General features: G+C 30.3%; 2 protein-coding genes and 2 long non-coding RNA genes across 6 annotated transcripts in view; 2 read left to right on the forward strand and 2 right to left on the reverse strand.

Annotated features, from left to right (window-relative positions):
* TBC1D16 (TBC1 domain family member 16) overlaps positions 1–25,702 on the reverse strand; it is a 29,869-nt gene extending 4,167 nt beyond the window's left edge. Inside the window, exons 1-4 of one of the 2 annotated variants that reach the window (XM_001807893.4) lie at positions 25,432–25,702; positions 14,027–14,402; positions 6,976–7,512; positions 1,304–2,048 (exon numbers count right to left, since the gene is read on the reverse strand). In XM_001807893.4, coding sequence (XP_001807945.2) covers positions 1,304–2,048; positions 6,976–7,512; positions 14,027–14,402; positions 25,432–25,434 — 1,661 coding nt within the window. In that variant the 5' untranslated portion in view covers positions 25,435–25,702. Of the gene's footprint in view, positions 1–1,303; positions 2,049–6,975; positions 7,513–14,026; positions 14,403–25,431 lie in introns of those variants that run through there. The other variant, XM_064357402.1, reaches the window with a different exon arrangement.
* LOC656802 (sorting nexin-8) overlaps positions 1–27,723 on the forward strand; it is a 62,712-nt gene that overhangs the window by 14,931 nt on the left and 20,058 nt on the right. The gene's annotated exons all lie outside the window — the stretch shown is intronic.
* On the reverse strand, positions 2,262–2,664 carry LOC135266504 (uncharacterized). Of its 2 annotated transcripts, none has more exons than XR_010334602.1 (2): positions 2,554–2,664; positions 2,262–2,483 (listed from the first exon to the last, which is right to left on the reverse strand). It is a non-coding gene; the product is annotated as an uncharacterized LOC135266504 (long non-coding RNA). The 2 variants fall into 2 exon arrangements; XR_010334601.1 differs by having other exon boundaries at positions 2,262–2,471; positions 2,554–2,662.
* Positions 14,618–15,894, forward strand: LOC135266505 (uncharacterized). Its single transcript, XR_010334603.1, has 2 exons — positions 14,618–15,244; positions 15,298–15,894. It is a non-coding gene; the product is annotated as an uncharacterized LOC135266505 (long non-coding RNA).

Raw genomic sequence — 27,723 nt, forward strand, 5'->3', positions numbered from 1 at the left:
ACTGAAATTTTGCATATTTACTTAATCTGCGTGACAATACAATGTTATGTGGTTAGATACCCCCTAAAGGGGTTAAATGGGGTTTTGAGGTTTTAGGTTATGTTTACAAATGGACTTTCGATGTGTACATACCGTAACTTATACCAACATTAATGGTATGTTGGTCATTGGGAAATATATTAATACCTAATCATTTTCATTACGTTTCGTTACAAACAAATGTCGCTATTTTTTTTAAATTCATTTATCATGGACGATAGAGTATAGTCACAGAACCCAGATTAGGATGTGCTTTCAATGCTAACAGCTGTTTTCTATCACATACCACTAAATAAGTTTGCACAAATCAGCAAAGTAATGGTGTTACAATAATACGACGAAACTAAATCTAAGAGAAAAAGACGTTTAGAATAAGTAAAGACTAAAAAGCAATAAATAAAAAAATAAAAAAAGTTTTCCTCTGATAGAAATGCATTATTTTTTTACTTTTTAGTGCATCTTTGATATAAAAGCTTTTTTCTAAAAAAACATTTTTTTAAATATACAGCGTGCTCAAAAACTGGAGCACCAACTCAGTGGTGTGTGGTAGAGAAGTGGTTACATATAAAGGTAAAAATAGTAAAATAATTCTTTGTATTAAAGTTATTGATAAATAACTAATTTTAGGTAAATGATATGTGGCAACGTTGTCTAACAGTCTTGATAGCAATAGAATTTGAGCAACAATAAAAATAAATTATTTTTGAAACGGTTTCCTAGGAAATAATTCCCAGTGTTGGCACATCTACACATTGTGATTTTTTGGATGAATTTTAATTTTTTTAAATTAAAAATACTAAGCTAAAATCTGATAGTAAATTTAAAAATAATTATTCATCGTTTTGTTACGGAACGATAACCTGGTATGAAACATAAAAACATAAAAAAATAATGAAAACTAAAGAAGTTAACACAATAAGTTTGTAGCTCCAGATTTTTTAAAACATAACTTTAGGAATTTTTTCAACATTTTTCCCATAATCTGCACTTGCTTCTCAATAACGTACCACTGAGTTGGTGCGCCAGTTTTTGAGCACCCTGTATTACTAATTACTAAAGTTGTCATATCGTACAGAATCTGAAATCCTAGTCTTTTCACATCAAATGAGAAAAACACGACAAATTAGCATGTCATGATTTGACAAAATAATCGTATACAGCCTGAATTTAGAAGTTTGTTTATTCATTGTTGAACACTAATATGTATTTTTTGTCAAGTTCGTTTGAAAAACAGTAGAAATGCATAATAATCTAATGCACTTACAACAAAATCCAGCGATGGCAGAAGAGCAGCTCGGTCGCATCCTTGTGCTTTTCCAAATGTTCGTAAAATCTCGGCACCATCAACTTGACCAACTCCCTCAAGAACCTCAACGACCTGTCCATATCCCTATCCGTGGGTGTCGCGACGAAAACCGCCCTTTGCATCAGCCCAACGAAGCACCAAAACGCTGCCACTTCATCTCTCAACTCGCAAAGAACAGGCGCCAGCAGATCACTCATCCCTTGGGTGTACCCCAAACCTGGGTTATACACGGCATAGTTTAGTAAAATATTCTTCATCACGTCTAAATTTGGATTGTCATCGCCGGCGAAAAAAGGGTTTCCTCGGTCGGTTCGCACGACGTCCTTCTCAATCACGCTTTGGACTTTTCGTCGGAATTGGTTGAGTTGCACTCCAGATAAGTCCAGTCTTCGTCTTGTGATTTCGTCGTATTCTTGACGGCGGATTTCTGCAATTTGGCTTCGCTCGGTGTAAGTGCTTTGGTAGGGGTAGACGTGGAGGAGGAAGGGCCAGACTTCCTTTCGAAGGTTTCGCTCCATTCCGGAGAAAAAAATTGATTTGCGTAAGCTTAAGTCGTCTTCCAGTTGACCGATTTCGTTGAACAGACTTCGGAACATTTCTTCGGTGAGTTTGGGGACTTGGCCCTCTTCTGGGTGGAGCTCAAGGTCGGACACTTCGGGCCGACATACCATAAAGTGACGGTAGGGAAGGTTTTCTTCATAACCTAAACAAACAGTACCTACATATAATTTTTTCATAAATGGACTATAAAATGATGCTAATTTAAGTAATTTGTGGGGGGCTTATGAGTTTTTTCGAACTTATTTTAAATTGGCCCGAGTGGGCCAAAGCATCCGAGAAAATAAATTTATTTAGGCGTAGGACACTCAGCCAATTTGTGAGAACAACCAACTGTATGGAAGAAATAAAAACACTATTAATTTTTAAACTAATTTAATCAAGATTGCGCACAATATATACAGGCTGTTCCGTCTAAATCCCACATTAGAAGTATTGGGAGTTCTAATAATGATTGTCATCTGAAAATTTCTGTACAACCATAATCCTTTAGGTCCTGCTTAATGAAAATATTTTCAAGATGTCGGCACTTCGGGTTATATCGGAAGTCGCTATCAACTTCCTCATTCTAAATGGAAAGCTATATTTTTTAATGCGTTTTTGAATTACTAGAGTTACTTTAAGTTAGTTTTCATAAGCTTTTGCTGTACCTAAATTTAGCCGTTTACGAAATATTTATGGTTTTAAATTTTTTTGGATTTGCACCTTCCAGTTCAAAAATCGATAATTCTGACATTTTAAAAAATTTGGAAATATTTGTCAGCTCATTTGAAAGAGGAAGCCTAGATCTTTCCTTTGGTGTTTTCAAATTGTTAAAAAAGAATAACACACTCCAAATTTTTAAAGTTAAGTTTGCAGAACTTTAAGTACCCATAATTAATTTTTTTCCAAATGAAATGCTAAAAGTTTCATTTTACTAAATGGTAGAGAATTTAATTCTACATCAATCTCTATTAACATTCCCTATATTAATGTTTAATACTTTTCAAGTTACAGTAACTTTTTGTTGGGATTGAGAAATTCATTAGCTATAGATCTATTCTCATACTTTGCCATGGAACGAATGAAAAAATGTGAGAAATTAAAGTTTTGTAAACCAACATTTAATGAATTTATTTTGTTTTTAGGGGATGAATAACACAATTTTGAACAGAGTTTATCGTTTAAGTTTAATCAGAAATATTTTTATGATAAACCATGCAAAAATAGCTGTGGTTAGTAAAAAATTTCCTACAATGACAAAAAAACAATCTAACTTGAAAATTGTCACAGGTAGATATAGGGAATACTAATACAGATCGATGAAGAACAAAATTCTCCATCTAGTAAAATAAAAATTGGGACATTCCATTTGAAAAAATTAAGTTGTTGGTACTTGAAATTGTCCAAACTTAACCTTAAAATTTTTGGGTTTACTAACTTCTTTTTCAGTTTTGAAAACAATGAAGAACAGATATAGGCCTTCTTTTTTAATTCTCCATTTTTTTAAGTGACAGGTGCAAATCCAAAAATTTTCAAAAAATCTTAAATAAGTCGAAAACTATTAAACTTAGGTATAGGGAAAGCAGATAAAAACACCCATAACATATCTCAACTAATCCAAAAACCAAGTGAACAACATAGCTTTCCATTTAAATAAGAAAGTTAATAGCGACTGCCGATATAACCGGAAGTGCTGCCATCTTGAAAATATTATCATTGAGCAGAACTCAACGGATTATGACTGAGCACCAACTTTCAGATAAAAATCTTCATTAGAACTTTCAATGCTTTTAATGTGGAGTTTAGACAACTCCAACTGCACAACTGTTTGGCCAAATCTTATAAAATTTGGAAGTTACCTAGGAGGATGTATTTTTTAATCTCGTAATTACAAAAATCGGATACATCTATCCAATTTCAGGTTGCAGCTTTCCCAGTTCATATTTTTCGAATTTCCTGTTTTTCTTGTTCTCTTAACAGAACTTTTTATTGTTTAAATTGGTAGAGTTACGAATTTGACAAGCAAGAAACATTTATTTTTAATTTAACCTGTTTTATGATAGTAGAACCACGAGAGGTATAAAATTTATTTGAGGTAAGTTCTCCAGTGATACGTTGTGGAACTAAATAAGCAATCACTTTAGACAGTGAGTGGTTTTCTGCACTTTGAATCAAAGATTTTGATTGTAAACACAATCTAATAAATGAGCTAAGTATACAGAGTGTATTAGAAATACACGTCCTAATTTTAACTGGTAACAGAGCTTAACAAATAAAACACCTTTTCTATTTGTAATTTTTCAATAAAAAAAATCGCGTATTTACTTATAATTGGAAAAAAATAACATACTGCAACGTGTACCCGCCTATGGGTACAAAAATAAGAGAGCCGAACTATTTTTGTTGTGATAGAAACGGACAATTTAAACAGTTTAAAACAACAATGAAAATTGTTGCTATGAATAGAAACTAATTATTAAACACTGACCGGCTCGTTTGCACAAAAGAAAGGGGGAAAATAGTGAAAGTTATAAATAAGAATTTTGCAAAATGTTATATAGAAAAGTTGTTATATTTGATGAGTTTTATCACACGTTTGACATACGTATTTCTGATACACTCTGTATAGGTTTAAGATAAACCTTTAATTTAATCAAAAAATTAACGCTAATAATTATAATTATAATTATAATAAAAATCACAAGCTAATTGATGTCTAATAAATACGAATTAAAATGAATAACTCAATACATAGAACTCAACAAGTAAGTCAGTGATTAAGTGATTAAAAACTAACTTCAAATCCGATATATACGAGGTAAACTCAAAGTTTTCAAACACCGAAGATAATTAAAAAAAAATCTTTACTACATTAAGGGCAAGTTTATAGAAAGTTAATTGGGGATTAAATTGATGACGCTTTTCAAAAACCGGTCCTAAGTCTATTTTAATGACAACTTTCTTCGTTTCAGTACAAAACTTTTTTTCAGTCTTTGAAATAATTTGAAATGAAAGCAGAAATTGTTTCGGACCTGATAAGCTGAAGTTTTCTAGGCACATTAGGTACACCGAACAATTGTAACAAAAATTACTAAAAAATATTTATTAAGTACATAAAATTAATATCGAATTTTCGCTAAATTCTTTAAGGCCCAGTTTTTGTAAACATACAGAGTGATTTTTTAAAAACGAGTCACCCTAAATAAACAAAAAATTAGAAAATTCTGAGACAGGTTAATTTTTATTTTCAGGGAGACATCTTTAAGTGTACTTTTGAAAGTTGTAACATCAACCTCCTTTGTAATACAAACAACCCCTTTAAAATTTTAAATGGCATGACCCCCTTTTAAATGAAAGGTATTTCGACCAGAAATTCGACTGTGTGTTTTTTTTTGAGTTTCAATAATTTTTTATAAATTTACATGGTACTTAATTACCTGATAATCCACTGTTCAAAAATGCTTCTTTATCAAAAAGTCGACTATGGAATTTAAATTCAATGTGCCGGTGTTGTAAACGCTGTCAAATTTTTGATTAGTTGTTTCCTCATTTTTATGTATTTCTCGGCAATGTTGTTTCAATTGTGGGCTTTATCTTGATTTGTGTTTTACATTCTCGTGTTTACTTTCTTTGAAGCCTTTTTCCATCGCTTCTGACAAAAATCACAATTCCGATTTAGCGGCATATTACGTTTAAAATTCATAAGTAACTTTTACAATAATTTGTTCTGCTATATCTTGTTCTGTATAATGTAAATAAAAATACTGAAAACTCTAAAAAAATTACACGGCCGAAATCCTGGCCAAAATACCTTCACCTAAGGTGTCACAAAGGGGGTGATGCCATTTAAAATTTTAAAGGGTTTGATTGTATCACAAAGGGGGTTGGTGCTACAACCTTTAAAAATTCACTAAAAATTGACCTGTTTTGGGATTTTTGAATTTTCTGCTTAATTTCTGATATATTCATGGAGGCTCGTTTTTAAAAAATGACCCTATATTTTAACGAAGACATAACTTCAACTGAAGTACCAAAAACCGGGCCAACGAAATAAGTGGAATTTTTATTAAATTTTCGGAACAAATCAATCGAACAAAAATCAAAGAAGAGCTCTTGTGTTGAATTTACATTCGTTTTATTTATTGTTCTTTGTTTTATTATTCATTAGTATTACATATTATGTTTTCACTAGGATAACGTATACAGCTGTAAAGTTGTTAGGTTGGTAAGCCGTGCTTTTAGTGTACCTTTTGGTAGTACTAATAGTACTAATTCATTTTTTAAATTTGACACTTGGCACAAGCGCAGTATGGAACTGAACTAAACTGGATATTTTTTATTAAAAGAAAGTATTATTAGTCTCGATACTCTGTTTCTGGACTAGTATCAGAACTTCACAAATTTAATTTAAGTGAATAATTAACAGATTTTAAAAACTTTCAAAGCTAACTTATTTACACTATTTACTTTCGTTGTTAAGAATATCGTTTACTCAAAAATCACATACTTTCTGCTTCATGTAGCTTTTAATTTGAACTAAAATGACCTTGAAACGATATATTTCGCTCTGTAAAGGGTTAAACTAAGATATCTAAGTGAGATACAAACGAAAATGCAAAAAATGTAACTTGAAAAAGATGCCAAATTTTATAACATTTGTTAAATGGTTCCGAAGTTATGTAGTAAAAACGAATTTTTTACATCTAATTGTGAGAGCTGTAAAGTTCATATCATTACGTAGAGTTAAAACACAATATTTAATATCAAATTAATACCAGAAAAGGTATTTAGGATGAGGAAAGTTTCACTCGATCTAGATTCTTAACATTAACATTATATTCCATATCGAGCGCGATTATTATTGAACACAACTACATCGGTCCGATGATTAAATTACTTTATAAATGAAATCCTTTCCTAAAACTGGTTGTTGTCACAAATCAAATTCTGGCTGGGTGTCCTCCGCCTACATACTTTTTTTTCTTTGTTGTTTGGACCCCGCATGGACCAGCTTAAGGAAAAAACGCAAAATTCAAGCTCTTCACTTATTACATTGTTTAAATAAGTTTAGATCCAATTTTGTGCGTTACCTTTGGCATGTTTGATATTATGCAGCAAAGAATGCCACTGATGCAACACTTGCGCCAAGTGGTCCAACCCTCCGTGATGGAAGTGCAAAATTTTGTATTGCGATTCCCTCGAAGCCACAACAAGTTGTCCACACGTGCAATTTGCATCGTTGAAAAACAGTCTCAGTGACCTCATTTGGCTCAAATCAACACTGAACCTCCTGCATTTATGTAGCTGTTTTGTTGGTAAAATTGGCGAACAGTTGTTGCTTTCGGGGAACATCAAATTATGCTTTTGGGCGAGAAATTCCGGTGTTGTGATCCAATTCAATTGGCTGTCGTTTGAAGTAACACTGCCGGAGCGGGAAAATTCGAATTTTTCGCCGGAATCTTTGACGCTGTCTGGAGTTGTAACGATTTCTATGTCGGGATTTGCGATGTCGACGTTGATGTTGATGATAGTGCCTTGCTTGTCACTGTCTTCGGAACTGAGGGAATCGGTGGTGTCGTAGTTTAGGAACGGGTTCGTGCTTTTGAGTTCGATACTTGCTGGACGTTCTGCAAATAACATTTTTTATTTATTACTTGGTTGAGAAGTTGGACCCACTATTTTTCACAGTCGAAGGCTCTGCAAAAATCGTGGAAATTTATGGTTGGAATGTAGTTGTCCCAACCAACAGCATTTGATATTTACCAGGATTTTCAAAATAAAATGCAATAAAAATGTTGTTTATTTATTTCTTTTTACAACAAACAAATAAGTTGATAGAACTAGATTAAGGAGCGGTTTATAGAAGCTTCATTAATTTAATCTGCAATTAAATGCAATTAAATGAATCCATTGGGTTGCTTCATTCGCGTTGTTAACACTTAACATCCCAATTAACTTTAATTGAGCTTTCTATAAACCGGCCCTTAGTGTTGTCAATTTAGTGATTTTTTCTTAATTTGGGTGAATTCTTAGAATATTTGGAGAACCTTTAGACTCTTTTAATATTATCCAAAAACGTGGTAAAGAGCATGTCAGGCATTTTTAAAGAATATTGTTTCAAATATTTTGGTGATAATTCTAAAGATACATTGGGACAAATTCGTTTATAGAATTATGATGATGGATTTATAAAATAATCTAAAGAAAAGGATGGAAGCTGGATTTTAGATCTACAGACGGTTTAAAAAAAAGAATTAAAGAAAAAATTTGAAGGACGTACCATCAAAAACAATGCTAAGAAGGGTGTTTACGAGTAAATTTAAACGTTCGAGAAAATACCAAATTAGTTAAAAAATTTCGTATGATGTTTACCTTTTTCGAAAGTTAAAGCACGTTTTTGAGCTAAAAAAATTGTTATTTGGGGCGTTTCACGCGAAGCGGACAACAAAAAAATTGACATCTTTAAATTCGGTTATATTCAGGATTTTTTTGTATGACACTTATTTGTGAAGATAATGACTTCTAAAAATTTAACAAAATATGAGACACAGAGTTTTTGGAAGCTTTTATTCAAAAAACTGATGCAGACCAAAATATTTAAAATAGTGTTTCATATTTGATTTTGAAACCTAATTTAGAATTTGAAATTTTTTTCGCGAAGAAAACCGGAAGTGAAGTTTCAAATCCGAATTTTAGTAATTTGGACCATTTTTTAAATTTATTTTTATTTCAAAAAATAGCTTAGAATATCTAGATTTTACACTATAAGTCGCAAAATGGGATCTCTATTCCTTTAGGAGATACAGTACTTAATGTACGTGATCGGCCGGCTTACGCAAGAAATTACGTGTTTTTGAGTACATTAAGTACTATATCTCCTAAACGAACAGAGATCCCATTTATAGTGTACTTATAGTGTAAACTTGATTTACTTTGAGCAATTTTTTTAAATAAAAATAATTTAAAAAATAGTCCAAGTTACTAAAATTCGGATTTAAAACTTCACTTACGATTTTCAATACGAAAAAAATTTCATATTTCAAATTTTATTCTAAAGTTAAAAAGAACAGTGAATTATGTGTATAAAACACCATTTTAGATATTTTGTTGTATATTGTTTAATTAGAATAACGGTTTACAAAAACGTTATGCTTAATATACATTTTAATATACACCTTTTAAGAGAACAATTGTAACTGAATTTCAGGTTGTCTCATTTTTTTGAGTTGTCCGCTTCACGTGAAATGCCCCATTTTGGGAATATTCTCTAAATAAGACAAAAATGGTACTTTTTTAATTCAGTTTTAAATGGCATAATTTTTGTTTTTTAGTATTTTCGTTTGTCTCTTAGCAAAATAGTTATTTATTACCGAGTTTGAGTGTAAATCGGACGTTTTATTGCCGAATGGATTTTTAAACGTCGAGTGATAACGAGAGGTTTATCATCCACGAGGTGAAGTAAATAAACCGATTTACAGGAAAACGAGGTTAATACAACATTTTATTCTTCGAATTAGACTCATCAAGGCTTAAAATTACTTTAAATTTGTTAAAAATAATTTGACGTTTCGTATTGAAAAATGCCAAACAGTTGTCAAAACTTTCTTACACAGGAGAAAAACCGTAAATTTTGACAGTGTTCAAAAATAAATGCAGTTATTTCACAAAATTATGCCCAGATAAGCTTGAATTTTATCAAGCATGTAAAAATAAATTTTCTAAAAAAATTGATTGCTTTCTACAACTATTGTTACAAACATTCTGTTTGTTTTAAGTTTTTAAGTAACAAAGATATTTATTTAATGTTTGAAAAAAATGGTGGATGCGCCGGGCAAATGTTTGAATGTTTGAAATGTTTGTGCAACTTACGAGCTAAAAAATGTTTTTTGGTATGCAGTTGTTCCAGCAGCAATTGAAAATTTCTAGGATTGTAAAAATGAGAAGCAATAAAAATGTTGAATTTTATGATTTTTTTATAATAAAAAAGTGATAAACATTAAAAAAATAAGTTGGTGTTACCCACTTGATGAATTTTTCGCAATTGTGGTGAATTCTAAAGGTATTTGGATATTGTTTTTAGAATGTAAGGGTTTATACAGAAACAATGCTAAATAATAACCTAGAAATATAGAACTATAATTGAATTTTGAAAAAGATTTGGATAGAATCTAATAGAAAATTTGGAGAATGTAAGAAGAAATGTTATACAATGGTTCTGAGTACAGTCTACAAAGTAATTCCAAAGAATTTTGAGAAGAAATTATAAACGAATCTAAAGACGGATTTATAAAACAACCTAAAGGATAGTGCAGTTTTAAACCTACATATCACTTTAAAAAAGGATTAAAGAAAAACTTTAACAAAAAGCTATAAAAGACCGAGAATTTGGAGAATAATAATATAAAAGAAGTGTTTATGAAGTAAATAATTCTAAATAAAGTTCACAAAATAATTCCAAAGCAGAATCTGGAGAAGGATTTATAAATTTTGTATCATTTTTATTGATTTTGTAGGTGAAAGCACTTCTTGAGCTAAAAATTTTGTTAGTTCGGAAATCTCTAAAGTCAAAAATGATATTATTTGAAATTAATTATAACACTTCAATATCGGACGTAACTACCGTGTAGTAAATTTTTTTTAATTTTGGTGTCGTCATTGCATTCTACAATTATTATTACTATTAGATTTTGTTTGTTGTTACCTCTTAAGCAGTAGAAATGTTTATTTTATAAAAATTATGTTTGTTAAAAATGGAGGATGCGCCGGGTAAATGTTTTCAATTTTTGTCATTTCATTTACACATTTATACCATTTTTGAGCAAAAAAACTGTTCCTTTTTGTTTTCGGTAAATTTTACCTTATCGGGCCAAAAGTTTGCTGAAATAAGTTGAAAATAACAGTGTCTTCCCTAGTAGCACACTTATATAACCGAGATGAAACCTTCCAATATAAACGCCCCAAATGTGACGCTTTTATAAGCTAACTGTTAGTTAACCATCCTATTTAAGCGTTATCTACGCGCGGTTATTTTGCGGTTATATAACTCCTATATCTCGGTTATATTGCGGATATGTGTCTTAATCTAACCTTTGTCTACGCGTGGTTATATTTCGGTTATGCTTAGTGATCTAACCATTATATTGCCCTTATATAACTTTTGCCTAAAATTTATTTAAACAAAGTTATAGTAGATTTTAATACAATTAAAATTTTAAATATATAGGATAAATAAATTGGTGCTTCTACCCAGTCTCTTTGGGGTGCACAACATCACTAGTGCACAATAAATATTGTTCAGTGTTTTGTTGATTCCTTGTTGAAAAATTCTAAAAGATCTTGTAGGAATGACTTCTGCAAGAAAATGTTCGATGACCAGAATTCAATTCCAAATCTCTTTATTTTCGATCGATGTTTTTACAAAACTTAAGTCTAGTTTACAAGGGCTAGGCGCTGCTCAGGCTTAAGGCCTTTTCAGCAATATGACCAGAACTAACATAAAACTAACATTAAACTACCGAAGATGCTGTAGAAGTAATAGGAAAGATGAAATGCCGTCTTACGGCAAAACTTCAAAACTTCTAACGTAGTTAGTGTTTTTGTGTTAACTTTTTCCTCCAAAGAACAAGAGTTTGTCAAACTGTTAACAAATTACAGTTATCAGGAACTAAAGTACTGCTATTTTCAAAAACGTATTGTTCACTGTTTTCTTCATTGTTTTTTTCAGCTTTGGACTGGACAAATTATCCGAACCCAGCTTAACATTGTAAGATTAAAGGGTCGGCAGGTAGAAAAAGAGAAAACATTTATTCCTAGAATAATTTGCTTTGGTTTTGACAAATTAATTTTTTTTGTGGTCAAAACTAAAATACATTTAGGCAAGCTTTTTCAGCTTTCAATGAATTATAAATTCAAATTGTAACTCTATTTACATGATAAACAATAAAGATGAGTGTTCACGTGGTTGTAACACGTAGAAGTAAAGAAAAAGCAAAAATCACTGTTGAATGCATTTTACGACCAGCAAGCTATATAATTTTCAACCACATAACCAAAAATTTCTTAGATTACTTATTTTGTTTTGTAATTATTATTATAAAATGCCGGCGAATATTAAATATAACTGTAACATAACCATGCTTAGATCATCGATATAGAAACTGATCTAGCATACGCTATATTGCATGATATACACAGCAGTTATATAACCGTCACATAACCTTTGCTGTATACGCTAGACATAACCACGGATAGAACACTGATATACATATTGCTCAAGAAACATAACGGTTATCTAATCGTAATATATTCATGGTTATAGACGCTAAACATAACCATGCTTAGATAACCGTTATATAAACAGTCTAAAATAACCAATAATTAGATTTATGTATTGTGGTTATATAACGTTATATAACCGGAAGATAACTCAGTAAAACTGTGGTACTAGGGTTCGCAATGTTATTTTTGCCTTTTTCGAGAATTTAAGCATTGTTTCAAGTTTTTTTAGAAAATTTTTGGCAAAATGGGTTTAAAAAAATAGTTAAATTAAGTAAAATTGACGCAATTTTGCCATTTTGAGTATTGTCGTACGTCTTATGGTCAATTATTTCGAAAAATTTTATCCAAAACAAGCCGGAAAATTAAATGGATCGAAAATGATGTTATTCTAGTGTTTAATCAAGCTAATAAAAATTGTTAAATTAAGTCAAAAATGGCATTATACTCGCATTTGCTCTTTTAATTATTTTCGTAAATTTAATTGCTATAAAACCATTTAATTAAATTTTTTTGAGTTAAAAGTTCGACATTTTGCTAAAACGGGCTAAAGTTGGCAGAACTGATGACAAATTTCTTGGGACTCTTAGAAGTAAATTGTGGGTTCACTATTTTTTTATAGTCGAAGATACTTTTGATTAGTCTTTAATTTGTTCTTTTAAAAAATCAAGAAAATTAGTACATAGGATAACACTAAAAAATAATTTGTCAAGTATTTCGAAAAATCAAAAAAATCCCTAAGGCACTAAGAAGTGATTGATTGTCCGTTTAGCATTATTTTACAATCACAAGTCGTTTAGTGTTCTGCAAAAATGTATGAAAAACACCAAAATAATTTTAGAATTTATTTAAAGAATTTCCATTTTTATTTTTAAACACGGCCCTCCACCAAAATTGTAGAATTACACTAGTTTACATTTTTTTTTACCAAGAGATAATTTATACTGACTTTGTTTTCTGTTTACTCGCTAATAACTAAAACATATTTCATATCTGTCTATCACACCTAGTTTTTTTAATATTGTCACTAAAAGTTTTAAAAATTTGTTTTTGGTGTCTAGATTGGCATTCGTTAGTTCTGTGATAAAGTGATGTTAAACATTTTATTTGCTTTGAAATATTACCAAGTGAATGTAGATTAAGCCCAAACAACTTTTGTTGTGTTTGTGATAAAATTATCCTAATAAAACTTGTGAAACTTAAGCGCTCAATTGGTAAACGTTTTCATCAAGATTTAAAGTCTTCTGAAAAGAGGTATACTAAGGTTTTTGGGATACAAATATGTTAATAGATTACTACTGGTTAGAATAAGAGAAACTAACACTAATCAGTGCAAAAAAGAAACAATCTGTGTCATTTTTAATTTTTCAAAAGTTTTCAATTAATTTTTTGTGATGTTTTTAGCATTCTTTATTGATGTGATTAACAAATTGTTGAATATTCTATTTACTTTAAAATATCATCAGGTGAATGTAAATTAAGCCCAAACAACTTTTTCTGTGTTTGTGTTTAAATTATCCTAACAAAACCTGGGAAACTTGGGCGATGAACATGGGAATCTTTCCAACAAGATTTAAAGTTTTGTGAAGAAGGGTATTAAGGTTTTTGGAATAAAAATATATTATTCGTTTGCTACTAGTCCACACAGTTAAACTGTTAAGTTAAAGTTAAGTTAAACAAAAATTCTCAAATTCTGATACTCTATAATGAATATTTAAAAAACTTGACGTCCTAATTTTTTTCGACTTCAGTATCAGCCTAAGTGTTAATTATTCTACCGATACACATTGGTTTCATCTCTTGGGAAAAAACGTTGTAAACTAGTGTTATTATTATTATTATTTTTAATTGTACAAAATTAATTACCTGGAATGCTGCTCCCGTTTGAATCATTCGAGTTCAGGCTCTCCATGCTGGTCTGCTTATTGTGGTTGTATGAATTTTGTAAAGCACTCGGACATTTGGTTAGAGCTGTATTCGGGATCCAGGTGAGGAAAAGCGTGGGTCTTTTCGTCTCGTTGTATTGATCAACAAAGACTTTGGAGGTGATTGTGAGATATCCGGGATGATGGAGAATATCAGTGTCTTGCCGTACCATCGCTGGAGGATGCACACACACGTTGTTTTTGCAGAAGAGCACCTCGTTGTCTTCGTACTGAGACATCTTCGATAACTCTTCATCGGTGCCTAAAATGTACGTCGACGCGCGCCGAATTATATCTGCCAGAGGCATGATTTCAATCTGAAAATAAGTGCTATTGTTATTATAAAAATTAAAAAAGAATTATTTACATTATACATTATACCTTATACATTTTTTAGATTTTAAAAGTTTTCATCAACATAACTATATAGTCAATGTTAATGAACGGCTGCTAGATTTAGTTATATCATCATCTAACATACAGGGAAATTTTTTTAACTCTGAACACAGTCCCTATGTCCAATCTGAAAAAAAACATCTAATTTAAACTACGAGTAGTTACCAATGAAACGTAAAAATAATTATTTGATGTCAAGGTGTCAGGTTATTTGAAGTTTGTGTTATTACGATAAAATCAAGAAAAAAATGTATTCAACAAAAGAGAAGATACAGATAATGAATTTATACAATGCCAATAACAGCCTAAGAAATGTGCGTGACATCTTGTCTGTATCTTTCCCCGATCGGCCAATTCCATCAATTGGAACCATTCATAATATTATTTCCAACTTTAATAAACGCGGGTGTAACGAATACGAACACCACAAGAGAACAAGATCAAATTATGTGTTAACTGAAGAAACCAAGTTAAACATTTTATGTTATGCAGAAGAAAACCCGAAGTCTTCATTAAGAATTATGAGCAACAATTTTGGAATCTCGTATTCTTCAGTTAGAAAAGTGTTGAAAGAATTTAAATACAAACCGTATAAATTTACAAATTATCAGCTATTGAGTAACGAAGATACAATTAAAAGAACCGATTTTTGTGAAAGAATGTTCAATTTATTAAATGAAAATGAAGAAATATTGGAAAAAATAGTATTTACAGACGAACCATCATTTGAACTTGATGGTGAAGTAAATTCTCAAAATTATCGGTAATTCATTTATTCGTCCATATCCTTTTCCTTTATTATTCTGTTCTTTACAGATATTGGTCAAGGACTTATCCACGCTTCCAAAATTTAACAAGGACACAGTACAACCGTAGGGTTAACGTATGGGCAGGAGTTATTAATAACACACTAATAGGCCCATTTTTCATAGAAAGATATTTAAACTCAGTTTCCTTCTTAGAACTTCTCCACACACAAGTAGTACCCCAAATCCAAAATTTAAACACTGATAATGCCTGGTTTTAAATGGACGGAGCTCCTCCGCATTCCACTGCAGGAATCAGACATTATTTAAACGAAATTTTTCCAGAGCTGTGGATTGGAAGGTTTGGACCAATATCTTGGCCCCCTCGGTCCCCAGATTTGTCACTCAATGACTTTTTTCTTTGGGGGTACTTAAAATGTAAAATTTATAATAAAGTGATAATAAATAATGTGGAAGAACTTAAAGATCGGATTAGACATGCTTGCATTGAGCTTGACCCCACTTTCATACGAAATGCTGTTCAGGATGTTCATAACAAGCTCGGTTATTGTCTGGAACGAGAAGGTGGACATTTCGAACATTTGTTAAAATAAGTTATTATTCTTTTACCTGTTACTGTTACCTCAATAAATTTCACAAAAACTAATTTTTCACTGTTTGAGAATTTTTGATGGCGCACGGTATAATTAGTTGCATAGCAATATTCACAATGCGTTGATCTGTGTTTTTTCAAATTGAGCATAGAGAAAATAGATATGTTCAGAGTTAAAAAAATTTCCCTGTAGATGTACATGTTTTTAGAAATTACTATTTGTTAGTTAGAGAGGACGGTCACCATCCGGCACTAAATTGTTCTATAGGATGGTATCGTAAAGACAGAACTTGTCCAAAGAACAACAGTAACAGTAAAAATAAATATAATTTTAAGGCTGCAGACTTAATAGGATTGTATAGTGATTTATCACAATTAGATTGGGATGATGTTGTTAACAGTTCTAATGTGGAATTAGCTGTTGAACTTTTATATAGTAAAAGATATGAGTCTGTTAATAAGCATGTCCCCTGCGGAGGTAACGATAAGACATCGCACAAGTATCCTTTCTGGTATTCACGGTATTTAATAAAAATGATTCAAGAGAAAAGTAGTTTATTTAAAGCTTGTAAAAAGAATTGCAATAGCGTGAAAACAGAAAGGATAAATGTGCTTAGACGTGAAATTAAAATTAAACTAAAGAAGGATTATGATCATTATATTAATACTGTTGAACACTCTGCCAGCAGAAATCCAAAAGAACTATGGAACTTTATTAATTAAAAAAAGATCTCCTAGAATACCTAGAAATATGATTTACAATAGAATCTTCTTGTGATATCGCCAATGCCTTTGCAGACTATTTTAAATCGACTTATGTGATAGACTCTCATTTTGTGATAAAAAAATTGTGATACTTCTATTGTTTGCACGAATTGTGATAAGAAAGACTGTGATACTCAGATTATTCCTACAAGCTGTGATATTTAACCTTACATAATTTTGTCATATCAGGAAAGGATATTAGTAAATCGGTAAAAAAATTAACACCCAACCTTACAATGGGAGTTGATGGTACTCCAGCTTTCCTAGTAAAGGACTGCATTTCTATGTTTTTAACACCGCTTTGTCATATTTACAACTTGATTTTACACACAAGCCATTTCCCCTATCAATGGAAAGTATCTAAAATTTGTCCCATCTTAAAGTCTGGCAGTAAGTGCCAAGTAACTAACTATCGTCCTATACTATGCAACTTTGCAAAGTTATTTGAAAGTATCTTATGTTCTTACATATACAGTCATATTGGAAATACGATAAGTGAAAATCTCTGCTCTGGACTGTCGATCTCAGGTAGACGTCACTGATCTGTCTAAAGCCTTTGATAAGGTAAATCATAACCTTTTGTTACATAAGTTAAGCGAATATGGTTTTAATGATAAACTAATACAATTATTTTCATCAATAAGGGTCGCAAACAGGTTGTAGAACTCAATGGATTTCAGTCAGAGCCTTATGTAGCTGATAGCGGAGTGGTTCAAGGTTCTAACCTGGGCCCAAAACTATTTTTATTGTATTTAGATAATGTAAAATACTTATTAAATTCCAACTTTTATATGTTTGCTGATGACATTAAATTGGCAAGAGTCATTAACAGTGTTGATGACTGGAAAAATTTACAAAATGATTTAAATTTGTTTATTTGTTCCTCACTTGTAAACGTCAATTATCCGATCTGTCTAATCACTTCGAAACTTCACTTTTCCAAGTTATCTACTAGTAAAACTGACAGGAGCGCCAGTTATAAAATTAACACGTTCGCAACGTTGATTTATATTGATTAGAAATTGTTTTCTTTACAACCATCAATATTTAGCAAAATTTGAGGCAAAATTACTCTTAATTCTCAAGCTTTTATTGCAAACAGAAACTGAATTACTGAATTAAACTACAAATTATTAAAATACAAGAACAACTTATTCATTATTCGGAAATAAAATTAACCAGACGCCCTCTGGTGACGACTGTTGAACTATGTCGAAAACAGTAACGAAATTTTCGTAATTCCACATTTAATTGACATCTAATAAATTGTTTAACAATTTTGCGTGTATAGTGTTAATTGCTTACATTAGAGAGAATCACTTTAAAAGTACGTGGTGGTAAATACTACCTTTGACTTTGGTTCTGCTGTTTTTCGTGGTATAAAGTGTTTATTGATGGAATTTGAAAGTGGATAAAAAGTGAAAATGATTTAATTTTTCATTACAAAGTGTTATCAAGCAGTTGTCTAATTAAAGACTATAGTAATGGATCACAGCGAACACAAAACTGGGCTCAAGAAACCAATAAATTAGTGAAGTTTGTGAATTTTAGGTTAGAATTTTTCCACTGATAAAATCATGAAATACTTCGATAAATCAACAAAACTACAATTAAGATTAACAACTGCTAATACACTTAAACGTAAATTATGCCAAAAAGTAGGCTTTTCAATGTCTTTGTAATCATTTTCCAATAAAGAAAGTGAACCAAAAAGTCATTCGTTATTCGTGTTTTCCTCGGCTTCTCTAATTTGTCAACATTCGTTTCTTCCACCAAAGATACAATAGTCATTCCGCATTGGCAATGTAATAATTGTGAAGCCTCAAAATTCGTACAACGCTCAAAATATCCGAATAAACATTTTCCCGCCAATTATGTTTACTGTTTTCGACCTAGCTCAGTGGCGCCCCCAACGGTAACTTTACTTCCGAATTGACAGAATTAATTTCTCGGCTATACACGTTAATAGTGATATTGCAATTTTGATTCCCACTAATATTAAATTTTTCACTTGTTTCTTCTGAAACTGTGGAGGCGTGTTTGGAACTGGAGGAAGCACTTGTCGGCTCTTGAACAAGAAACAATTTTTTTGCTCGTTCTAGCTTCTGCTTAATTGAATCTTCCACATATCCTTCTGCAACAGCACTAGATTTCCAGCCTCCTGCACGTTTCAGTGCCAAAATGTCTCCCCCAGAATCCACAACCATAGTTGCCGCTGAGCGGCGAAAAGAATGACCGGTATACAATTCCGGTTCACTTAATTTCAAGTACGCCACCAATAGTGTGTTGACCAGCATTCAGGGAGATGCATTTACCGCCACGATAAGTTAAGAAAAGGCGTAGACTTTCGGCCTGAGTTGGTCGAAGAGACGCATATTTTCTGTACAAAAAGCAAGGTTGAAATCTGCACTCCTCATCCGTTATTGTAAACCTCATTGTTGTAATTTTTTTTGTATTTCGCAAAGTGACAATTATGTATTTCCCTGTGTCTTCTACATCGTTTGGTGTGAGAGACAAAAGCTCATCACACCGACAAGCTCCGAAAATTCCAAAAATTCTCATTTTTTCTTTTTAAAAAAGCAATTACTTTATAAAATCTAAATAAAACAACAGTTATTTCTTTCAGTTATTTACAGTAAATAGCAAACCTGTCAGTTCCAATATTTTCTTTAATTTCTAAGCAGCTTTTTAACATTGACCACTTGGACCATAAAGAATTGGGGTTATATTTCATCGACAGTTGATTTAAGTATGCCAATATCACTTCCTCGTTTACACTCTCTACGTTCAGCTTCTTCTGCCAATTTTTAAAATCTAAATACTGATGCTCATACCTTGCTGAAGATTTTTTTGGTAATAAACCCGAAACTACACTTCTCGCTTCGTTTCTACTTGCTTCTGGTACGTGAGACATTTTATTAATCTGTTAAAGGTGTAATAATTGCAAAATTGCAAAGAAATTGTTTAATAAATAACGTTGTTGTCATGTCGTTTCCACAGTAATTTTCTACAGCATTTTGATAAATTTTCGAAAATAGCCACATTTTTTATTCAAATTTTATTAATAACTTTCGTTTTGTTTACAAGTGAAAAACAAATAAAGTATTGTTCCTTTCGCCAGTAAAAACCGTTTTACCTTGCTAATACTGTAAAATACTATAACCTATCGATGCATGGAAAATAAGTTGACAATTAATATAGATAAATGCAAGATAATGTCCTTTACGAGGGAAAATATCACAGTAACATATAATTATACAATATTAGAGACTAATTTACAAAGATGTCTTCATTGTAAGGACTTGGGAGTTATATTTGACACAAGATTGCAATTTGATGAGCATATAAATAATATCTGTACGACAGCGTTTAAGACGTTGGGTTTTATTTTACGTAATACAGACACATTTAAGAATATTTCATGTATCAAAAAACTGTACTATGCATTTGTGAAGAGTCATCTTGAGTATAACAGTGTTATCTGGTGTTCATCTTAAAAGATATATAGTGAAATGATTGAAAACGTTCAGAAAAAAAATTGTAAATATTTTTATAAGATTAAACATGGTCGTTGGCCCCCAAGGCATTATCCTTATAATCAGCTCTTAGATGAATTTGAATTAGAACCTCTTAGTCTTCGTAGAATTGTACATGGTCAGGTGTTTTTGTATAAGCTTGTTAATAATGTGATTAACTGTTTTTTTCTTGCTCTCATGTTTGTGTTTTAATTTCCAACGTGTTAATAGAAAAATTTCTGTATATATTCTTTCGTAATATTAATGAGCTCAAATTATAATTTGTTACACAAACATGTTGATTTATTTAATATGCCATTAAGTACTTTTATTAATAAAATTAAGTCCATATTATGTAGACCGCTATAATGATTTAAATTTGCGTTTTGTATTCTTTAATTTTTGTAATGAGTGATGTACTTTGTAAATCTTTATATTCATTATATTGTGATCCTGTAATTGGAATTACTTCTGTTGGATCAATAAACCTGTTATTATTATAAAGGCTGTTCCGTGTTCCAAGTTTTATGGCCTAGGCAAAAATGAATATATCTAGTTAAGTAAAAAAATAAATTAATATTCTAAACGACATGAGAATTAATTACTCTTACATTTAATACTTTGATTTTGTTCAAAATTTTTAAGGTTCTGCTGTGAGACATTAAGCATCAATTTTGGGAATTTTTTTAATTTTTAGAGCCATAATTGCTAAAACTAAATTATGTAAAAGTTGATAGATTTGAGTAATTAACGTTTTAGTATTGAATATATAAAAGCTTCAACAATTCATGGCAGGTTTTGTGGTAATGGTAATTGGTGATCAGGTCAGATTTTTTTAACAATAGACCGTATTAATTTATGATTGTCAAGGAAACTACCACAAAGTCTGCCATAAATCAACTAAATTTTATCGAAAATCTGCTACAAGATTTGTACTGTTTTTGTTTTGTCGACAACATCTTATTTATTTATATTTTTGCATCACATGGTGTTAGAAACTAATATTATTATTTTATTACCTTTGGCAGTGTGTCAGGGTGTATTTATCGCTGGTAAAAAAGATAAGATAAACGAGTATAAATAAAATAAACCATAAATGAATTTTCGTATTAACAGCATCTGCCAAACTAATTAACCAAACCGGTTGTTTGAAACGTCAAATAAAGTCTGTTCCGTCTAAACCCCATATTAGAAGTATTGAAAGTTCTAATAAAGAGATTTATTTGAAAGTTAGTACTAAGCCATAATCCGTTGTGTTCTGCTCAATGAAAATATTTTCAAGATGGCGGTACTTCCGGTTATACGAGAAGTCGCTGTCAATTTCCTCATTTTAAATGGAAAGCTATGTTTTTCATTGAGTTTTTGAATTAGCTGAGTTATTTTAAGGGAGTTTTCATCTGCTTTTCCTATACCTAAGTTTAACCGTTTTCGAGATATTTAAGATTTTTGGATTTGCTCCTGTCATTTAAAAAGTCGGTAACTCTCTTGGTTTTAGAGATTTTGAAATCATATGTGGAGAGTTAAAAGAGAAGGCCCATATTTGTTCTCCAGTATGTTCAAAATTGGAAAAGAATTAAATCAACCCAAAAATTTTAAGGTCAAGTCTGGACAACTTCAAGTACCCATAACTTCATTTTTTCAAATGGGATGTCCCAATTTTTATTTTACGAGATGGTGGAAATTTTTTTCTGCATAGATCTGTATTAGTATTCCCTATACCTGTCTGTGATAATTTTCAAGTTATTTTGGTTTTTTTGACATTGTAGAAAATTTCTTACTATTCCACAACTATTTGCCATAAAAATATTTTTGATTAAACAAACTACAAACTCTCTTCAATTGTGTTTTCCGTCCTGTGCAAACAAAATAAATTTATTGAAAGTTGGTTTAAAAAATTTTAATTTCTCACATTTTTTCTCTCGTTTCCATGGCAACCTATGAGAAAAGGCTTATGGCTAATAAACTTTTCAATCCCAATAAAAAGTTATTGTAACTTGAATACCATTAAACATAAGTACAGGGAATGCTGTATCAGTGCTAAATTAAATTCTCTACGATTTAATGAAATAAAACTTGCGGCATTTCATTTGAAGAAATTGACTTATAGGTACTTAGATTTCTGAAAACTTAACATTAAACATTTGGGGTTTGTTATTCCTTTTTAGAAATTTGTAAACACCAAAAGAAATATCTAGGCTTCCTCTTTCAAATAAGCTAAAAAATATAACCAAATTTTTAAAAATGGCTGAGTTATCGATTTGTGAACTGGAAGGTGCAAATTAAAAAAAAAAAATTAAAAACCCTAAATATTTTGTAAACGGCTAAATTTAGGTAAAGGGAATGCTTATGAAAACTAACTTAAAATAACTCTAGTAATCCAAACACGCATTAAAATATGACTTTTTATTTAAAATAAAGAAGTTGATAGTGACTTGAAATATTGAAAATATTTTTATTGAGCAGCACCTAAGTCATATACAATTTTTCAGATACAATCATTATTAGAACTACCAATACTTCTAATGTGGGGTTTAGACTAAACATCCTGTATACCTACACCAAGACCTACACAAAGTGGTTATTTTATTTTGCTTACTTTTACAACTCTTCGTGGAAGTTTTAATTTGAAAATTAAAAAATACTTTCTATAATTAAGCAAATATTTTTTAAAGGGAACCTTATTTTTATCAAGTCTAATTTTAGATGTGTTTGATTCAGCGATTCAGCGTTTTGAAAATCCTTTAAAAAACATTTTTTGTACATTTTTGAACGCCAAAATATTTTTTACACAAATAATCAATTAGTGGAAAGTTCTGTAACATTAACATGATATTAAATAAACAATTCCCTTATAAAGTAGCATACCTACTTTTACTAACATCTGTGTATCTGAAAATCTAATTGTCGCACAGAATTCAACGTTTGCTTTTAATGTATTAAACACTTTGTATTTTTCTCTATCCTTGTGAGTTTTTTCGGAATTTGTATACAGTACTTTATAATTAATATTTAAATAATTACTTGCTACTAAGTTGCTGCAAAAACTCTTATTTCTTGTGTCATCCGAAAATAAGCCACTCTTAAATATTATTTTGTCATAAAAATCCGTACAAAGATATTGATTAAGTTAAAATTAAAAATTTATATAAACGTAAATGTGGTGCTAATACAAATTGATATTTTATTCTTTGTTCGAAAACACCATTTGGCATCGTTGTTTTTTAATATCACTAGAAATCATAAAATTTCTCTTAATTATTAATATTTTCCTATTTCTAATTTCATTGATATTAATATATTCTTAATTAATTAATTTTACTTTTAAGGAAAGGAAGAAAAATTCTGAAAAAAATCACATACATAGAGAAAAACAAAGTTATCTAACTTCGAAAAATATTGATAAGGTTTTTTAATAAAATTTTAAAAAAACGTAGTTTCTGTCGTCTAATCAATAATTTTTCAAAAATTTCTGCTTATTTTGTGAATATGTCTGTAAATATATAATTTTGTAGAACAAAACACTTTGGTTTTGTACTGCTTTTTAAAAAAGAATCCAGAGTTATGTCTTTCTCTTTTTGTAATATCGTACATAATTTTTTCTCAATTTATTGTAACACCAACTTCACATCTCTCAAAAAAATAATTCAACTAAAGCAAGTTTTTGAAATTTCTTGTAAAAATTAAATATTTTTCTTAAGGTTGAATTTCATAGAGGATGAAATAGAAAAAATAAATATAGAATGTATTTTTAGATTCCACTATTTCTCTTACAAATTTTACAAGAAATTAATGAATTTTTGTTTAGTTATTTATTACTTTCAATAAATTTTTAAAATGTCAAATGTCTCACACTTTTGAATTACACTGTTTATGCACTTTATTTCTAACTCACTCTAAAGGATATTTTTGCATAACTTGACTTGAACCACTTTTCTCACTAATGCATTTAAAAACGAGTTGCTTTGCTGGCAAAGAGCCATTTTGTTGGAAATTAACGCGCCGAAAAATATACAGCTTTGGGCAAAACTATGGAACCAAACGTTTTGTGCCTTAACTATCTTCCTTACGAAAAAATTAATAGTTCATCAACTACTTTAAAAATGTGATCATTTTTCAAAAATAATTTTTTTCAAAATTTTTTTAGTTTTCGAGTTATTGAAAAAAAAATTTTTTTTCAAATGGCACTCTACATTTTTTTTATTTGTTAAAAGGTTATGCTCTAAAAATACCTTCTATTTTAATAACATAAATTTTAAACCAGTGTTTTTTTTAGCTCGTTTCGAGACTTTTTCGAACTTGGCCGAAGTGGTTGTATATATATTTGCTAACAATTTAAAAACCTTCCTAATGAGCTCGGAACTCAACTTTAATAATTTATTTAAGAAAACCTGGCTTAAAATTAATTTTGTTAAAGTAGAAGTTATTTTAACAACATAATCTTTTACTAAAAAAATCCAGGTGGTAGGGTGCCATTAAAATTTTTTTTTTGATATTTCTAAAAAATGTCATTCTTACAAAATGATCACATTTTTGAAGGAGTTGATGATGTACTAATTAGTTTTTGGTAATGTACCTAGTTTAGGCACAAAACGCTAGGTTCCATACTTCTTTCTGCCCAACGCTGTATGTAGATTTAACCCACATAAAGTTTCTGTAAATTTTGTACAAATTTATTTAAATATTTTAACGTTTAATAACAATAGTAGACTTATCAAGTTCTTTTGTGCTCTTTTGTATAAAGAAAAATAAATTATAGCTTGAATTGTCCAAATAACTTATATCATTTAAAAAATTTAACTACAAATACGGGTGACTATAAAATATTGTGCCAAAAAATAAGTGTTATTAGCATTCCTGCTAGTTTATTTCGTCCGTCGGAAGTGAATGACAATTTAGTATAAAATTTTGACATTCTAGTTTCATAGTCAAGATTGCCAAATTAAGATTTCAAATTTGTACCAACTTGATCCTTAATGACCACCTAGTATTAGGAGTTTTCAAATTTATATATCTTTTACGGGGTGAAATCTTCGAATGGAGAAATTATTATTATGAATGAACGATAAAAAGATTAAAAAACTTTTTACTACTAAAAAGTCAAATTCTTATACTTCATTGATTTTAAACTGTCACTAAAATAATTTAATGACTTTTATAACGCTCTCGTTTCTCAAAATTGACTAAATAAAGCTTAATTTTCGATAAACTTGATAACATAGGTATTGATCGTTTGTTAATTTATATTCCAAAATAGGTTCAATATCTCCGTAAAAAATATTTTTTTTAAAGACAGTCTTTATACATTACTTACCATTTATAACACTAACTACACATCTTCACTAGGGATTATTTTATAATTTTTTCACACTTGAGTCAATATTTAATTCGAATCTTTCCTTTTGTGAAGAAATATTTGACCCGTTGGCACCATGTTGAGCGTTATGCCGCCCTCATGCCCTACTGTTTTTATTGATCCAAATATCTACGTGCCTGTCAGCAAAGTGCGCGCTTATTGAACGAAATTATCACAAATGTAGAAATATATGAATTTGGTACAGTTTGTGTTATCTATACGAAACGGTGTCACTTCCTTTCGGCCGTAATTTATTCATGATAATTCTTTGCGCATTTTGACACAGAAACCTGTAAAATGTGGCGCCATTTTCAAATCCTACTGTTTTGGCATTTACAGTTGTTCAGTAGCTGTAACAATGTTTTAAAATAGTGTTTGTTGATTTTTGTAATAAATAAGTTTTTCCTTAAAGGTCCTAGAAAATTTTGGTGTTTTTTAGAGACGTGGAGTGGAGTGTTATGATTTAAGTCAATATTTCCTATGGAAACAAATGTGTCTCAAAATTGGATTCCACATCAAAAAATCAATATCGAATTGGGTTGCTAACATTATCCAAATTATTTTTTTGGTGTAATATTTATAGCGCCGTTTTGGCTTAGTACGATATAACTAATAGTTTAACAAACTTTTTACTTATTTGTAATAAACATTGACAACGCAAAATAATTTCCATTTTTTTTGTTGATAATTTCAAAAGTGGAAAAGTTTAGACTTTTTGGTATTTTTTGTACATTGTTGGATTTCTACCTTCCTCTTCAAAAATTGATAACTCGTACACTTTTTAATATTTTTAAAAGGTAAAAATAATAAATAGTGACCTTTAGTCTAGTAATTTCACATTTGAAAAAGTTTTAACGTTTGGGAAATATTTGTTTTTTTTGGAGTTTTACTGTTAACACAAAGTTGACAATGTAATCGTAGATTAATTTTGTAATTTTCTAACAATTACAAATTTCTTCCGTTGGACTTGGTATTATTGGTTGCATCTAAAAAAAATTGAAATAACCTTTTGACTCACCTTGTAAAACCTTCTCACCATTTCAAAAATTGGTAACAAACTATCTTTAAATATTTTGAATGGTATTTAGGCAGTTGCAAGAAACAATTATCATCTTTCCTTTGATGTATTCAAAATTAAGAATGCAAACTTTAAAAAAATATGGTTACCCATTTCTATTTTTTAGATGCTAGGGGAAGAGAATTTAATTTTGCACCGATCTTTCCTTTCTATTTTCTTGTTTCCATTTAGAAATATAGAGTAACCCTGAGGTACGTCCATGCTTTTTTCTATACAAGGTATTAATATGATTTTTTTATCGATAAGACACATTATAAAAATATTTTAATTTGTCTACAGAGTGTTCCAAAATAAACTACCCAATTAAGTTTGTTTTTTTTTAATGAAAACCCCAATTTTTTGTTACATTTTCTTAGACTTATTTGTCATAGTTTTTGACGTCAATTTATGTGTGAAAATAGCGTTGTGCATAGACAGAAAAATGTATTACTTTAGAACTATTGAAGATTCCTTAGGCTTAGGTTCCTTAGGCTTTATCGCATTTCTTGCAATAAAAGCGAACTTAGAGTCGATATTCTATCCTACTACGATTTTCTGAAAATGACAAACTACAAATGGCAATAACTCAATTTTTTCAAATGCAACACCTTATAGTTTATTGCATCATTGCGTGGCATTATTTATGAGATTTTTGTCGATGTAAATTTTGGGGGTCTGATTTGTAAAAGTTGTAAATTTTTGCGAAATAAAAATTGATGATGTTTTTATATTGACAAAAGACTTATAAAAAATTTTATTTAATGATGCAATAAAATATTGGGTGATGCATTTGAAAAAATCGAAATATTGATATTTGCAGTTTGTCATTTTCAGAAAATCGTGGTAGGCGCTGAAATATAGTCTTCGTGTTCGCTTTCATTGCAAAATATGTGCTAAAGCTTAAAAAATCGATTGGAAAAATTATCTTAAATGGTTCTGAAGTTATAATTTTTTGTGAGTTTTTGCGCGACGCTATTTTTACACATAAATTGACATTAGTCAAAAATTATGACAGATGAGTCTGTAAAAGCAGATTCTTTACATTGACAATTTAGTCCTAAAAAATGTGGAGTTTCCATTAAAAAAAAACAGAACTTAGTTGGGTATTTAATTTTAGAACATTCTGTATAGAGATTAAAACATTTTTTTGTTGGTTACATCTTAAGCCTTCTTTTTGATTTCTGAATTCTAGA

Source organism: Tribolium castaneum, chromosome 6 (genome assembly GCF_031307605.1).
Source record: "Tribolium castaneum strain GA2 chromosome 6, icTriCast1.1, whole genome shotgun sequence".
Lineage (NCBI taxonomy): Eukaryota > Metazoa > Arthropoda > Insecta > Coleoptera > Tenebrionidae > Tribolium > Tribolium castaneum.